This window comes from Chiloscyllium plagiosum, chromosome 18, assembly GCF_004010195.1.
Source record: "Chiloscyllium plagiosum isolate BGI_BamShark_2017 chromosome 18, ASM401019v2, whole genome shotgun sequence".
Classification (NCBI taxonomy): domain Eukaryota; kingdom Metazoa; phylum Chordata; class Chondrichthyes; order Orectolobiformes; family Hemiscylliidae; genus Chiloscyllium; species Chiloscyllium plagiosum.
The window spans coordinates 580,969-594,671 of record NC_057727.1 but is presented as its reverse complement, the minus strand read 5'-3'; the positions used below and the strand labels follow the sequence as shown (position 1 = coordinate 594,671).

The following is a 13,703-nucleotide window of genomic DNA, read 5'->3' as shown; positions in this document are numbered from 1 at the left end:
GGGCTGCTTCTCTCTCCCAAGCTGGGCTCCTTCCCTCTCTCTCAAGCTGGGCTCCTTCTCTATCCAAAGCTGGGCTCCTTCTCACTCCTGCGCTCAGCTCCTTCTCTCTCCTGCGCTGGGCTCCTTCTCTCCCACGCGCTGGGCTCCTTCTCTCTCACACACTGGGCTCCATCTCTCTCACAATGGGCTGCTTCTCTCTCCCAAGCTGGGCTCCTTCCCTCTCTCTCAAGCTGGGCTCCTTCTCTATCCAAAGCTGGGCTCCTTCTCACTCCTGCGCTCAGCTCCTTCTCTCTCCTGCGCTGGGCTCCTTCTCTCCCACGCGCTGGGCTCCTTCTCTCTCACACACTGGGCTCCATCTCTCTCACAATGGGCTGCTTCTCTCTCCCAAGCTGGGCTCCTTCCCTCTCTCTCAAGCTGGGCTCCTTCTCTATCCAAAGCTGGGCTCCTTCTCACTCCTGCGCTCAGCTCCTTCTCTCTCCTGCGCTGGGCTCCTTCTCTCCCACGCGCTGGGCTCCTTCTCTCTCACACACTGGGCTCCATCTCTCTCACAATGGGCTGCTTCTCTCTCCCAAGCTGGGCTCCTTCCCTCTCTCTCAAGCTGGGCTCCTTCTCTATCCAAAGCTGGGCTCCTTCTCACTCCTGCGCTCAGCTCCTTCTCTCTCCTGCGCTGGGCTCCTTCTCTCCCACGCGCTGGGCTCCTTCTCTCTCACACACTGGGCTCCATCTCTCTCACAATGGGCTGCTTCTCTCTCCCAAGCTGGGCTCCTTCCCTCTCTCTCAAGCTGGGCTCCTTCTCTATCCAAAGCTGGGCTCCTTCTCACTCCTGCGCTCAGCTCCTTCTCTCTCCTGCGCTGGGCTCCTTCTCTCCCACGCGCTGGGCTCCTTCTCTCTCACACACTGGGCTCCATCTCTCTCACAATGGGCTGCTTCTCTCTCCCAAGCTGGGCTCCTTCCCTCTCTCTCAAGCTGGGCTCCTTCTCTATCCAAAGCTGGGCTCCTTCTCACTCCTGCGCTCAGCTCCTTCTCTCTCCTGCGCTGGGCTCCTTCTCTCCCACGCGCTGGGCTCCTTCTCTCTCACACACTGGGCTCCATCTCTCTCACAATGGGCTGCTTCTCTCTCCCAAGCTGGGCTCCTTCCCTCTCTCTCAAGCTGGGCTCCTTCTCTATCCAAAGCTGGGCTCCTTCTCACTCCTGCGCTCAGCTCCTTCTCTCTCCTGCGCTGGGCTCCTTCTCTCCCACGCGCTGGGCTCCTTCTCTCTCACACACTGGGCTCCATCTCTCTCACAATGGGCTGCTTCTCTCTCCCAAGCTGGGCTCCTTCCCTCTCTCTCAAGCTGGGCTCCTTCTCTATCCAAAGCTGGGCTCCTTCTCACTCCTGCGCTCAGCTCCTTCTCTCTCCTGCGCTGGGCTCCTTCTCTCCCACGCGCTGGGCTCCTTCTCTCTCACACACTGGGCTCCATCTCTCTCACAATGGGCTGCTTCTCTCTCCCAAGCTGGGCTCCTTCCCTCTCTCTCAAGCTGGGCTCCTTCTCTATCCAAAGCTGGGCTCCTTCTCACTCCTGCGCTCAGCTCCTTCTCTCTCCTGCGCTGGGCTCCTTCTCTCCCACGCGCTGGGCTCCTTCTCTCTCACACACTGGGCTCCATCTCTCTCACAATGGGCTGCTTCTCTCTCCCAAGCTGGGCTCCTTCCCTCTCTCTCAAGCTGGGCTCCTTCTCTATCCAAAGCTGGGCTCCTTCTCACTCCTGCGCTCAGCTCCTTCTCTCTCCTGCGCTGGGCTCCTTCTCTCCCACGCGCTGGGCTCCTTCTCTCTCACACACTGGGCTCCATCTCTCTCACAATGGGCTGCTTCTCTCTCCCAAGCTGGGCTCCTTCCCTCTCTCTCAAGCTGGGCTCCTTCTCTATCCAAAGCTGGGCTCCTTCTCACTCCTGCGCTCAGCTCCTTCTCTCTCCTGCGCTGGGCTCCTTCTCTCCCACGCGCTGGGCTCCTTCTCTCTCACACACTGGGCTCCATCTCTCTCACAATGGGCTGCTTCTCTCTCCCAAGCTGGGCTCCTTCCCTCTCTCTCAAGCTGGGCTCCTTCTCTATCCAAAGCTGGGCTCCTTCTCACTCCTGCGCTCAGCTCCTTCTCTCTCCTGCGCTGGGCTCCTTCTCTCCCACGCGCTGGGCTCCTTCTCTCTCACACACTGGGCTCCATCTCTCTCACAATGGGCTGCTTCTCTCTCCCAAGCTGGGCTCCTTCCCTCTCTCTCAAGCTGGGCTCCTTCTCTATCCAAAGCTGGGCTCCTTCTCACTCCTGCGCTCAGCTCCTTCTCTCTCCTGCGCTGGGCTCCTTCTCTCCCACGCGCTGGGCTCCTTCTCTCTCACACACTGGGCTCCATCTCTCTCACAATGGGCTGCTTCTCTCTCCCAAGCTGGGCTCCTTCCCTCTCTCTCAAGCTGGGCTCCTTCTCTATCCAAAGCTGGGCTCCTTCTCACTCCTGCGCTCAGCTCCTTCTCTCTCCTGCGCTGGGCTCCTTCTCTCCCACGCGCTGGGCTCCTTCTCTCTCACACACTGGGCTCCATCTCTCTCACAATGGGCTGCTTCTCTCTCCCAAGCTGGGCTCCTTCCCTCTCTCTCAAGCTGGGCTCCTTCTCTATCCAAAGCTGGGCTCCTTCTCACTCCTGCGCTCAGCTCCTTCTCTCTCCTGCGCTGGGCTCCTTCTCTCCCACGCGCTGGGCTCCTTCTCTCTCACACACTGGGCTCCATCTCTCTCACAATGGGCTGCTTCTCTCTCCCAAGCTGGGCTCCTTCCCTCTCTCTCAAGCTGGGCTCCTTCTCTATCCAAAGCTGGGCTCCTTCTCACTCCTGCGCTCAGCTCCTTCTCTCTCCTGCGCTGGGCTCCTTCTCTCCCACGCGCTGGGCTCCTTCTCTCTCACACACTGGGCTCCATCTCTCTCACAATGGGCTGCTTCTCTCTCCCAAGCTGGGCTCCTTCCCTCTCTCTCAAGCTGGGCTCCTTCTCTATCCAAAGCTGGGCTCCTTCTCACTCCTGCGCTCAGCTCCTTCTCTCTCCTGCGCTGGGCTCCTTCTCTCCCACGCGCTGGGCTCCTTCTCTCTCACACACTGGGCTCCATCTCTCTCACAATGGGCTGCTTCTCTCTCCCAAGCTGGGCTCCTTCCCTCTCTCTCAAGCTGGGCTCCTTCTCTATCCAAAGCTGGGCTCCTTCTCACTCCTGCGCTCAGCTCCTTCTCTCTCCTGCGCTGGGCTCCTTCTCTCCCACGCGCTGGGCTCCTTCTCTCTCACACACTGGGCTCCATCTCTCTCACAATGGGCTGCTTCTCTCTCCCAAGCTGGGCTCCTTCCCTCTCTCTCAAGCTGGGCTCCTTCTCTATCCAAAGCTGGGCTCCTTCTCACTCCTGCGCTCAGCTCCTTCTCTCTCCTGCGCTGGGCTCCTTCTCTCCCACGCGCTGGGCTCCTTCTCTCTCACACACTGGGCTCCATCTCTCTCACAATGGGCTGCTTCTCTCTCCCAAGCTGGGCTCCTTCCCTCTCTCTCAAGCTGGGCTCCTTCTCTATCCAAAGCTGGGCTCCTTCTCACTCCTGCGCTCAGCTCCTTCTCTCTCCTGCGCTGGGCTCCTTCTCTCCCACGCGCTGGGCTCCTTCTCTCTCACACACTGGGCTCCATCTCTCTCACAATGGGCTGCTTCTCTCTCCCAAGCTGGGCTCCTTCCCTCTCTCTCAAGCTGGGCTCCTTCTCTATCCAAAGCTGGGCTCCTTCTCACTCCTGCGCTCAGCTCCTTCTCTCTCCTGCGCTGGGCTCCTTCTCTCCCACGCGCTGGGCTCCTTCTCTCTCACACACTGGGCTCCATCTCTCTCACAATGGGCTGCTTCTCTCTCCCAAGCTGGGCTCCTTCCCTCTCTCTCAAGCTGGGCTCCTTCTCTATCCAAAGCTGGGCTCCTTCTCACTCCTGCGCTCAGCTCCTTCTCTCTCCTGCGCTGGGCTCCTTCTCTCCCACGCGCTGGGCTCCTTCTCTCTCACACACTGGGCTCCATCTCTCTCACAATGGGCTGCTTCTCTCTCCCAAGCTGGGCTCCTTCCCTCTCTCTCAAGCTGGGCTCCTTCTCTATCCAAAGCTGGGCTCCTTCTCACTCCTGCGCTCAGCTCCTTCTCTCTCCTGCGCTGGGCTCCTTCTCTCCCACGCGCTGGGCTCCTTCTCTCTCACACACTGGGCTCCATCTCTCTCACAATGGGCTGCTTCTCTCTCCCAAGCTGGGCTCCTTCCCTCTCTCTCAAGCTGGGCTCCTTCTCTATCCAAAGCTGGGCTCCTTCTCACTCCTGCGCTCAGCTCCTTCTCTCTCCTGCGCTGGGCTCCTTCTCTCCCACGCGCTGGGCTCCTTCTCTCTCACACACTGGGCTCCATCTCTCTCACAATGGGCTGCTTCTCTCTCCCAAGCTGGGCTCCTTCCCTCTCTCTCAAGCTGGGCTCCTTCTCTATCCAAAGCTGGGCTCCTTCTCACTCCTGCGCTCAGCTCCTTCTCTCTCCTGCGCTGGGCTCCTTCTCTCCCACGCGCTGGGCTCCTTCTCTCTCACACACTGGGCTCCTTCTCTCTCACACACTGGGCTCCATCTCTCTCACAATGGGCTGCTTCTCTCTCCCAAGCTGGGCTCCTTCCCTCTCTCTCAAGCTGGGCTCCTTCTCTATCCAAAGCTGGGCTCCTTCTCACTCCTGCGCTCAGCTCCTTCTCTCTCCTGCGCTGGGCTCCTTCTCTCCCACGCGCTGGGCTCCTTCTCTCTCACACACTGGGCTCCTTCTCTCTCACACACTGGGCTCCATCTCTCTCACAATGGGCTGCTTCTCTCTCCCAAGCTGGGCTCCTTCCCTCTCTCTCAAGCTGGGCTCCTTCTCTATCCAAAGCTGGGCTCCTTCTCACTCCTGCGCTCAGCTCCTTCTCTCTCCTGCGCTGGGCTCCTTCTCTCCCACGCGCTGGGCTCCTTCTCTCTCACACACTGGGCTCCATCTCTCTCACAATGGGCTGCTTCTCTCTCCCAAGCTGGGCTCCTTCCCTCTCTCTCAAGCTGGGCTCCTTCTCTATCCAAAGCTGGGCTCCTTCTCACTCCTGCGCTCAGCTCCTTCTCTCTCCTGCGCTGGGCTCCTTCTCTCCCACGCGCTGGGCTCCTTCTCTCTCACACACTGGGTGAGTTCTCTCACACACACACTGTGCTCCTTCTCTTCACACACACTGGGCTCCTTCTCTCTCACACACTGGGCTCCTTCTCTCTCCTGCACTGGGCGTCTCTCTCCCACACTGGGCTCCTTCTCTCTCACAGACTGGGCTCCTTCTCGCTCTCTCTCACATACTGGGCTCCTTCTCTCTCCCTCTCTCCCTTTCCCTCTCCCTCTCTCTCTCCCTCTCTCTCTCCCTCTCTCTCTCTCCCTCTCTCCCTCTCTCCCTCTCTCCCTCTCTCCCTCTCTCCCCACCCACACACACACACACACCCTCCCACTCTGATTCCCCGTTCTGACAAAGGGTCACTGGGCTCTAATATTAACTAACTCAGTTTTTCTTTCTGGAGATGCTATCAAACCTGCCGTGTTTCTTCAATACTCCAGTTTTGTTACTCCCCTCCCTCTGCTCAGTTGAAGTTCAAGTGCTTGGGCCCCTGATCTTTGGGGGTCATCGTGTAAACATATGGCGTAGTTCACTTTGGACTAAGATGAGGAAAAAATCCTTCCCCCAGAGTGGTGAGCTTGTGGAATTGTCTGTCACAGAAAGCAGTTGAAGTCAAAGCATTGAATATTTTCACAGATATAGTTCCTAGGGCTAAAGAGTTCAAAGGGTATTGGGTGAAAGCAAGAACTGTTGGATGGTCAGCCATGATGTTGAATGGAGGAGCAGGCTTGATGGATAGAATGGCCTTCTCCTGTATTGTGTTTCTATGACTTCATTGTCTATCAAAAGTCTTTCTCGGTCTTGAATAAATTCAATGATCCAGCTTTTGTTGTTTTCTGGGAAAAAGAATTCCGCAGACTAACAACCCTCTGCGAAAGGATTTCTGTCATTTCCATTTTAAAAGTGAGGCCTTTAAAATACATGTTCTAATTTAGTCTTTCCTCCAAAAAGGAATATCCTGTCAGGATATCATCCTCCTGTTATTCCCCTCTGGATCTTGTATGTTTCAATAATACTAGGAGAAAGTGAGGACTGCAGATGCTGGAGACCAGAGTTGAAAAATGTGGTGCTGAAAAAACACAGCAGGCCAGGCAGCATCCGAGGAGCAGGGGAATTGATGTTTCGGACATAAACCCTTCTTCAGGAATGAGGCTGGTGTGCCAAACAGGCTGAGATAAAGGGTATGGGGGAGGGGCGCTGGGAATACGATAGGTGGAAGGAGTTGGGGGTGATAGGCCAGAGAGGGGGTGGAGGCGGAGAGGTCGGGAAGAAGATTGCAGGTCAAGAGGGCAGTGCTGGATCCGGGGGTTGGGACTGAGATAAGGTGAGGGTAGGGGAAATGAAGCTGGAGAAATCTACATTCATCCCGTTCATCACGGGAAAAATCCCAACCTTTTCAATTGTATCATATTATAATCTCTTCGCCTCTGCAATGGGTTGAGTAAATCTTCTCTAAACTGTCTTGAAAGACGGCTGCCTCCTTTTTTTCAAATAAGACCAAAACAGCACACTGCTTCAGTTGTGTTCTCACCAATTCTTTGTAAAGTGTCAATAAAATTCAATTTTAGATATTCCATGCCCAGCATAATAAATAGCATTCCATTTGCCTTCCTAATTACTTACCAAACTTGTAGACTATATCTTAAATAAAATGAAGAACTGCAGGTGCTGGAAATCTGAAACAAGAACAGAAATTGATGGATGAACTAGAGTCCAGCAACCCTCCTTCAGAATCTGTAGGCTCTCTCATGGTGATTCATATGCCAGGGCACTCAGATCCCTTTGTATCTTTTCTCTTTTAAATAGAATACTGCTTTCCCATTCTTCCCAGGTAGACAAGTTTACATTTTCCTGCATTATGTATACAAATGGAAAACAGTAGGATACTGTTTGCTGGGATCAGTGTGTCCTGGGCACTCTGCAATGTTCACCATCACCTTGGGTATCATGCATGTGCAGTTGTACCCTGTGAGCCTAAGTTTTTGAAATCTGTTGTGTACTTGGTGTCTGATCAGAGACCTGTTCAAGGATTTAATTTATGATCAAAGTTGATTTGGTTCTGGTAGTGTAACCATGAAAAGTCCACTTTTATTGGAAGGCATAATGGAAACCAGAGGGAACAGATTTCTTAAGCCAAAAAAAAGGACCTTGAAAGGAATTTGAACAAATATTTGAATCGCCTAAATTTGCAGCGTATGTGGGCGGACAGGGGTGAGGGACTAATTGGAGAGCTCTCAAAGAACCAGTGCAGAAGCAGTGGGATAAATAGTCTCTTTCTGTGCTGTAAGATCCAGTGTTGGAATCCTTGGGTCCAAACGTTGATGGCCAATTTCAGCGCAAATTTTATGGAGGACCCTGTGGTAAACTGGCTCAGAATAATGTTGCTCTTGACTTTGAGTGGCAGCTTCTCTGGAGGATCTAAAATATCAAATTAATCAGATATTTCCTTCTGAGAACAGGTAGAGGGTTAAAGGGTTGTACATTTGCAATTGAAAAAAGAATAGGAAGGCTTCAGTTACTAGATCCTGTGAAACCAAGCTAGAGGCAGTAATTTTGTATCAGCTAATTCCAAGTACATTGTGTGTAATGGATCTCAAGGGCATGGTCACAAGACATCAATCACATGACCAGTGTTCGTGTGAAGAAATGACAGAGTTATTTCCTTGTGTATGATGTTCTTCAAGGGCAACAGCCTGGGCACTCACCTTTCCTCTTTCGTGTAGTTGCAGAATAATTGGATTTGGAGATTGTTCAGGATGTGGCATACATAGTTTATTGGCAACTGGTTTTATATTGCAAGGCTGTAGAAATATTCATGGTGAAGGACGAGCAGAAGGATGTGCTAATTCACATCATCAAATTAGTTTCACAAAGTGATTAGATTCGCAGACATTTTCAAATGTGTGTGGAGTGGTGTGTAAGTAGAATTGGAAGATAAGTGTGAGGTTATCCACTTTGGTTGCAAAAGCAAGAAAGCAGATTATTATCGAAAATGGTGCCAATTTAAGAAAAGGTGAGGTGCAATGAGACCTGGTTGTCATGGTGGAACAGTTGCTGAAGTTTAGCATGAAGATGCACCAGGCAGTGAGGAAAGCTAATGGCATGCTGGCCTCCATCGCAAGAGGATTTGAGTATAGGTGTATGGATGTCTTGCTGCAGTTATACAGGGCCTTGGTGAGGCCACACCTTGAGTATTGTGCGCAGTTTTGGTTTCCTAGTCTGAGGAAGGACATTCCTTCTATTGAGGGAGTCCAGGGAAGGTTCATCAGACTAATTCCTGGGATGGCATGAAGAAAGACTGGATAGACTGGGCATGTACTCACTGGAGTTGAGAATAGTGACAGAGGATCTCATAGAAACGTAAAATCCTGATAGGACCGGAAAGGCTAGATGTGGGAAGACTGCTCCCAATGTGAGGGATTCCAGAACTAGAGCTCACAGTCTAAGAATAAGGGGTGAGCCATTCAGGACTGAGATGAGGAAGAATTCTCTCCCACAGAAAGCTGATGGGGTCAGTTAGTTAGATATATCCAAGAGGGGGCTGGTTGTGGTCCTTGCGGTTAAAGGGATCAAGGGGTATGGGGTGAGGGCAAGAATGGGCTACTGAGATTGGATGATCAGCCATGATCATATTGAATAGTCGTGCAGGCTTGAAGGCCGAATGGCCTACTCCTGCTCCTATTTTCTAGTTTCTATGATCAGAAGTTACAGAATAAGTTGAGTAAATGTGTAGGCAAGATAGAAGAGGGATCTGGGAGTGCTAGTTGAGGATTCTCTAAAGGTAAACATGCAGGTTGAGTCCGTGATTAAGAAAGCGAATGCATGTTGTCAATTATTTCAAGAGGGTTGGAATATAAAAGCACTGTTGTGCTACTGAGACTTTATAAAGCTCTGGTTAGGCCCCATTTGGAGTACTGTGTCCAATTTTGGTCCCCACACCTCAGGAAGGACATACTGGCACTGGAGTGTGTCCAGCGCTCATGCCTCTTTCACTTGCAGGAGACACCAAAACTGTAGCCTGTAACATCAATACATTTAAGATAGCAGCTAAGTATGAGAGCAACAGTACCAGAAAGATGTTTTGATGGAGTTAGATGCAGTAAGTTGGAGGAAATTCATGTGAAGCCTAACAAGAGGAGACTAGGACCCGTGGACACAGCCTTAGAATTAGAGGTGGTAAATTCAGAACAGAAATGCGGAGACATTTCTTCAGCCAGAGAGTGGTGGGCCTGTGGAATTCATTGCCACAGAGTGCAGTGGAGGCTGGAACACTAAATGTCTTCAAGGCAGAAATTGATAAATTCTTGATGTCACAAGGAATTAAGGGCTACAGGGAGAATGCAGGTAAGTGGAGTTGAAATGCTCATCAGCCATGATTGAATGGCGGAGTGGACTCGATGGGCCGAATGGCCTTACTTCCGCTCCTATGTCTTATGGTCTTAAGAGAACTGAAATTTAATTTCACTTTGTACTAAGCATTGAAAGGACGACTGCAAACATGGTCACAATCTGGGCTGAACTAGGGGCCAAGATACACTAAAGTCAACATCCCCAAACACTGCAGAGCAGCAATCCTCAATACATTGGAGAGGGGTAGGACTTTCATCCCTGCAAGTCTTCTCTGTCATTTAACAACATTATGGCTGACCTTCTAACTAAATGCATTTTCCTGTATAATCCGCATATCTTAAACCAACTGCAAAACACCGGCAACAATTTTATACAAGTTTATTTTGTGTGACCAAGCAATAATTTGTAATACATATCACTTTGCTTTTAATATCTAGCTGTCTGTCAATTTGTGGCTTAATGACTGATCTTTCACAGTTCTCTGGGGTAAAGAAATCCAAAGGTTCTTCAACTTCTAGGTGAAGCAGTTCCTCTATCTCAGTCCTAAATTGCGTACTACAGGTACTTATTCTGTAGCTGTGGCCCCAGCGTCCTGACTTGCCCCTTCAGCCAAAGAAAGCATCCTTCCTGCTTCAACCCAGTAGAAGCCAAAATAAGTTTAAAATTTCCAGCAAGGCAGGGGTCAGACTGGATTGTGAATGCTGGATCCCATCTGCTCACTAGGAAACAAAGAGAAAAATAAAAGAATAAGAAAGAAAGCAAATCTGAGTGTCAGGAGACTGATTTTCCGTGGAATGGAGATGTATGTGTCATAACTTTTGGAAAGTTTAAAAGATGGTTGTTGAAATGGGAAGCAGTAAATCTAGAATACTTAATATTGAGCGTAGGAGAAGAGATTCAAGCTAGTAAAAGGTCAGCCTATATCTGTCTCATCTCTGAAAGTTTTCCTACACATAGTGATCTTTACTTGGACCGGGTTCCACAATGACATTGTACAGATTTAAAACTCAAAAACAGCAATCTTTTAAGGTGCAGTTGGATACTGCTGCGGTGAGTGGACTGTAGGCGGTTCCTGGATGGTTCCTGAAAGATGTACCTCAAATTTTGCTGAGCACAGATTGCTCTGATGGGTGGGATGTATTGTACTGATGCCTTGTGTGTGACCTGAAATTGCATTAACAGTAATTCTTTCTGATGTCCTGCAGTTCCAGATAATTATGTGAATCTGAACTTTGTTAAATATGACTCCTATGAGAAAGGCACAGATGCTATGGTGGTGCATGTATACGTGAAGGAGATCTGCAAATCTGTATCCAAGGTGCTTTTCCGAGAACAGGATTTCACACTTATTTTTCAAACAAGGTGAGAGCACAGAGGATTTTCGCCAGAGGGAGAGAAGTACCTAAATGAGTACAGGAAGTGGACAGGCTGACACTGGGGAATTTTGTGAGGAACTGTTACGTGTGTTGCTTCAGCAGGTAACATCCTCATCTCAGTTTGTCGGTTAAACCCATATTTCAAAGTCTCATAGAATCCCTACAGTGTGGAAACAGGCCATTAGGCCCAACAAGTTCACACTGACCCACCCTCCGAACAGTAACCTTCCCAGACACATTCCCCTACTCTATTACTCTACATTTACACCTAACTAATGCACCGAACCCACACATCCCTTAACATTGTGGGCAGTTTAGCTTGGCCAATTCACCTAACCTGCACATTTTTGGATTGTGGGAGGAAACCCATGCAGACACGGGGAGAATGTGCAAACTCCACACAGTCACCTTGAGGCTGGAATTGAACTTGGGACCCTGATGCTGAGAGGCAGCAGTGGCTACCACTGAGCCGATGTGTTGCCCATAAGTTTTAAACATGTAATTCAGGCTGGCAATTCAGTGCAGTGCTGAGAGAGTTGCTCTATTGAAGGTGCTTCCTTTCAGATGAGATCTTAAAACTTAATATGTTATCTGCTGTTGGGTAGAAGTATAAGGTTCTGTGGGGTGAGCATGTGTCAAGGCTCTCAGAACTTTATTGCTGGTCTTCAGCTGTCCTGAATAGTTTAACAATTGGGCCCAGATACAACAAGGATGGGTTTCCAATTGCAGAACTGAGCAATGAAGTGAAAACAAGGCTCCAGCTATTTTCTGTCGATGGACACTATCTGCTCCCCTTTTCTCCTGTTCTATGACATGATACCATGTGGCAGAAAGCTCCTGGGCAATTGAGTTGTACCCTGAGAGGTTTGTGTGGAACCCACCAACTGAGTGCTGGTGTGACTCCTATTAAGGCCATATACCTTGAAAGCAAGAAGCAGTGAATAAAGGAGAGCATCAATGGCCCTGCAGTATCAGAATTCTGAATTCCATTAGGCTTTCTTGGGCAGTAGGGAAGGATTTTACTCGTTAGCATCCGCAGCTGATGTACTGAGTCAGTAGTACAATGACAATATACCTGCCCCATGTGTCCTAATGATCCCATCTTGGGGGGCCAGTTATCTTTAGCAGTTGTTTGAGCTGAGCAGGAAGTCAGGAGTTGGATCCTAGCGAGCTGAGCAATTCAGTTAAAGCTTTCAAAGCCTAATTATTTTTATAGGCCACTGGTAAAATATCTAGTGGTTACCTGATGTCTGATGATCATTGTGCACTCCGATTTGGGACTGGGATTGAGTTTAAGATGATCTTCTTTTGAATTGTCTACTTTGGACTATAATGTTTTTTCAGCAGTTTGTACCTTTTTATTTAAATTGCTAATAATGCATTGTAATATTAAGATGAATTGGTTGTTAAGTAGGTGGAATTATTCAGATTACTGTTCTGATTTTGTTTTACAAAGCCATGAGCCATTTCTGCGTATCCACCCTGAGTGCGGACCAAACACCATCTTCAAATGGCAGGTTAAAGTTCGGTAAGAACTGCAGTAAATCTTTTCAGCTTTTACTACATATTGCTTTCCTTTTAAGAAAGGCTAAATTAAAAAGGTATAAACCACACCACAAAGAGAAGATATTCAGGATAGAACTCTTGGTAATTCTCAGCATCAGTACGAGAGCTTTGAGTAAACGTGGCATTTTTTACAATTTTGTTCTTTTGAATGGTTTGAGGTGGTTTCAGCACATTGCTATTGGATGCACACACATTCAAAACATAACAGATGAAGAGAGTGTAAAGGGAAATAATTAAGTACAGTCTAGGAGCTGATGTATGAGTGCAGGCTGATATAGATTGAGACCTGAATATTCAAGAGTATATGTCATTTTGAAAGGACAGGAAACACTGAAAAAGTGGAAGGGTGGCTCTGTTTATGAATTATGGTTTTAGCACAACCAAAGGGATTAACTAAGTTTAGGACTGCAAGGATGTCGAAGTAATTGGGGTAGAGATAAGAAATCCTAAAGATATAGGTCATGTGTGGGAATGGTATGCAGCCTGTCTAACAATAATTACACAAGCTGCAGTACAAAAGCTGGGTAGCAAAATGCAGCAATAAAGTGGGAGGACTTCTAATTTATGTAAAGAATGAAAGAATCAGGTGGGCAAAGATGACCTGATTGGGTAGTTCATGGTTTCAGGTAAGCCTTTTTGGGCAGCATGTTATGGAGCCAACTAGAAAGCAGGCTGTACTGGACAAGATAGGGTTAATTAACGATCTCAGTTAAAGCATCCCAAGGTAGCAGAGGTCATATGATTAAACTTTTCTTTCCGTTTGAAAAAAAGGAGAATGGTACCAAGACTGGTATTTTAATCTGAAATAAGGACAGTTAAGTGCATGCACATACAGATTAGGAGCGAATGTATGCCACTGGTCTCATTGAATGGCACAGTAACTTCAATGAGATTGTGGCTGGTCTGATTACTCTACATTTTTTGAGGAAATGTGTTCCAGTTGTATTGTGTCCTCAGATGAGAAATGTTTTCTCAGTCATAAATGCAAAAGCCCTTATTTTTAAAAGCATTACCCTTAATTTTAGAGAACGTAGAATGCACAAAATAGATCCTTTCCAAGGATCTGTTAACTAAAACAGTCAGCAACAGTATCATATTTAAAGAACAAAACATATAATTGGTGCACAGATGAGTGGCAGGTCAGAAGACTGAATAAAATATTGAAAAAAAACTAATAACAAAGCTAGAAAGAAAAAGTACAAGAGAAAGTTAGCTAGAAATACAAAACCAAATATGAATAGAGTTATCAATATTAA

At 48.9% G+C, this 13,703-nt stretch overlaps 1 protein-coding gene across 8 annotated transcripts in view; it reads left to right on the top strand.

The window, feature by feature from the left end:
- usp19 (ubiquitin specific peptidase 19) overlaps nt 1-13,703 on the top strand; it is a 173,697-nt gene that overhangs the window by 77,825 nt on the left and 82,169 nt on the right. For all 8 annotated transcript variants that reach the window (XR_006314249.1, XM_043707548.1, XM_043707547.1 and 5 more), the window contains 2 exons: nt 10,711-10,867; nt 12,338-12,409. Coding sequence is in view for 7 of the 8 variants with exons in the window: in XM_043707548.1 (XP_043563483.1) it covers nt 10,711-10,867; nt 12,338-12,409 (229 nt within the window). In the remaining variant the exon portion in view is untranslated. The remainder of the gene's footprint in view (nt 1-10,710; nt 10,868-12,337; nt 12,410-13,703) is intronic.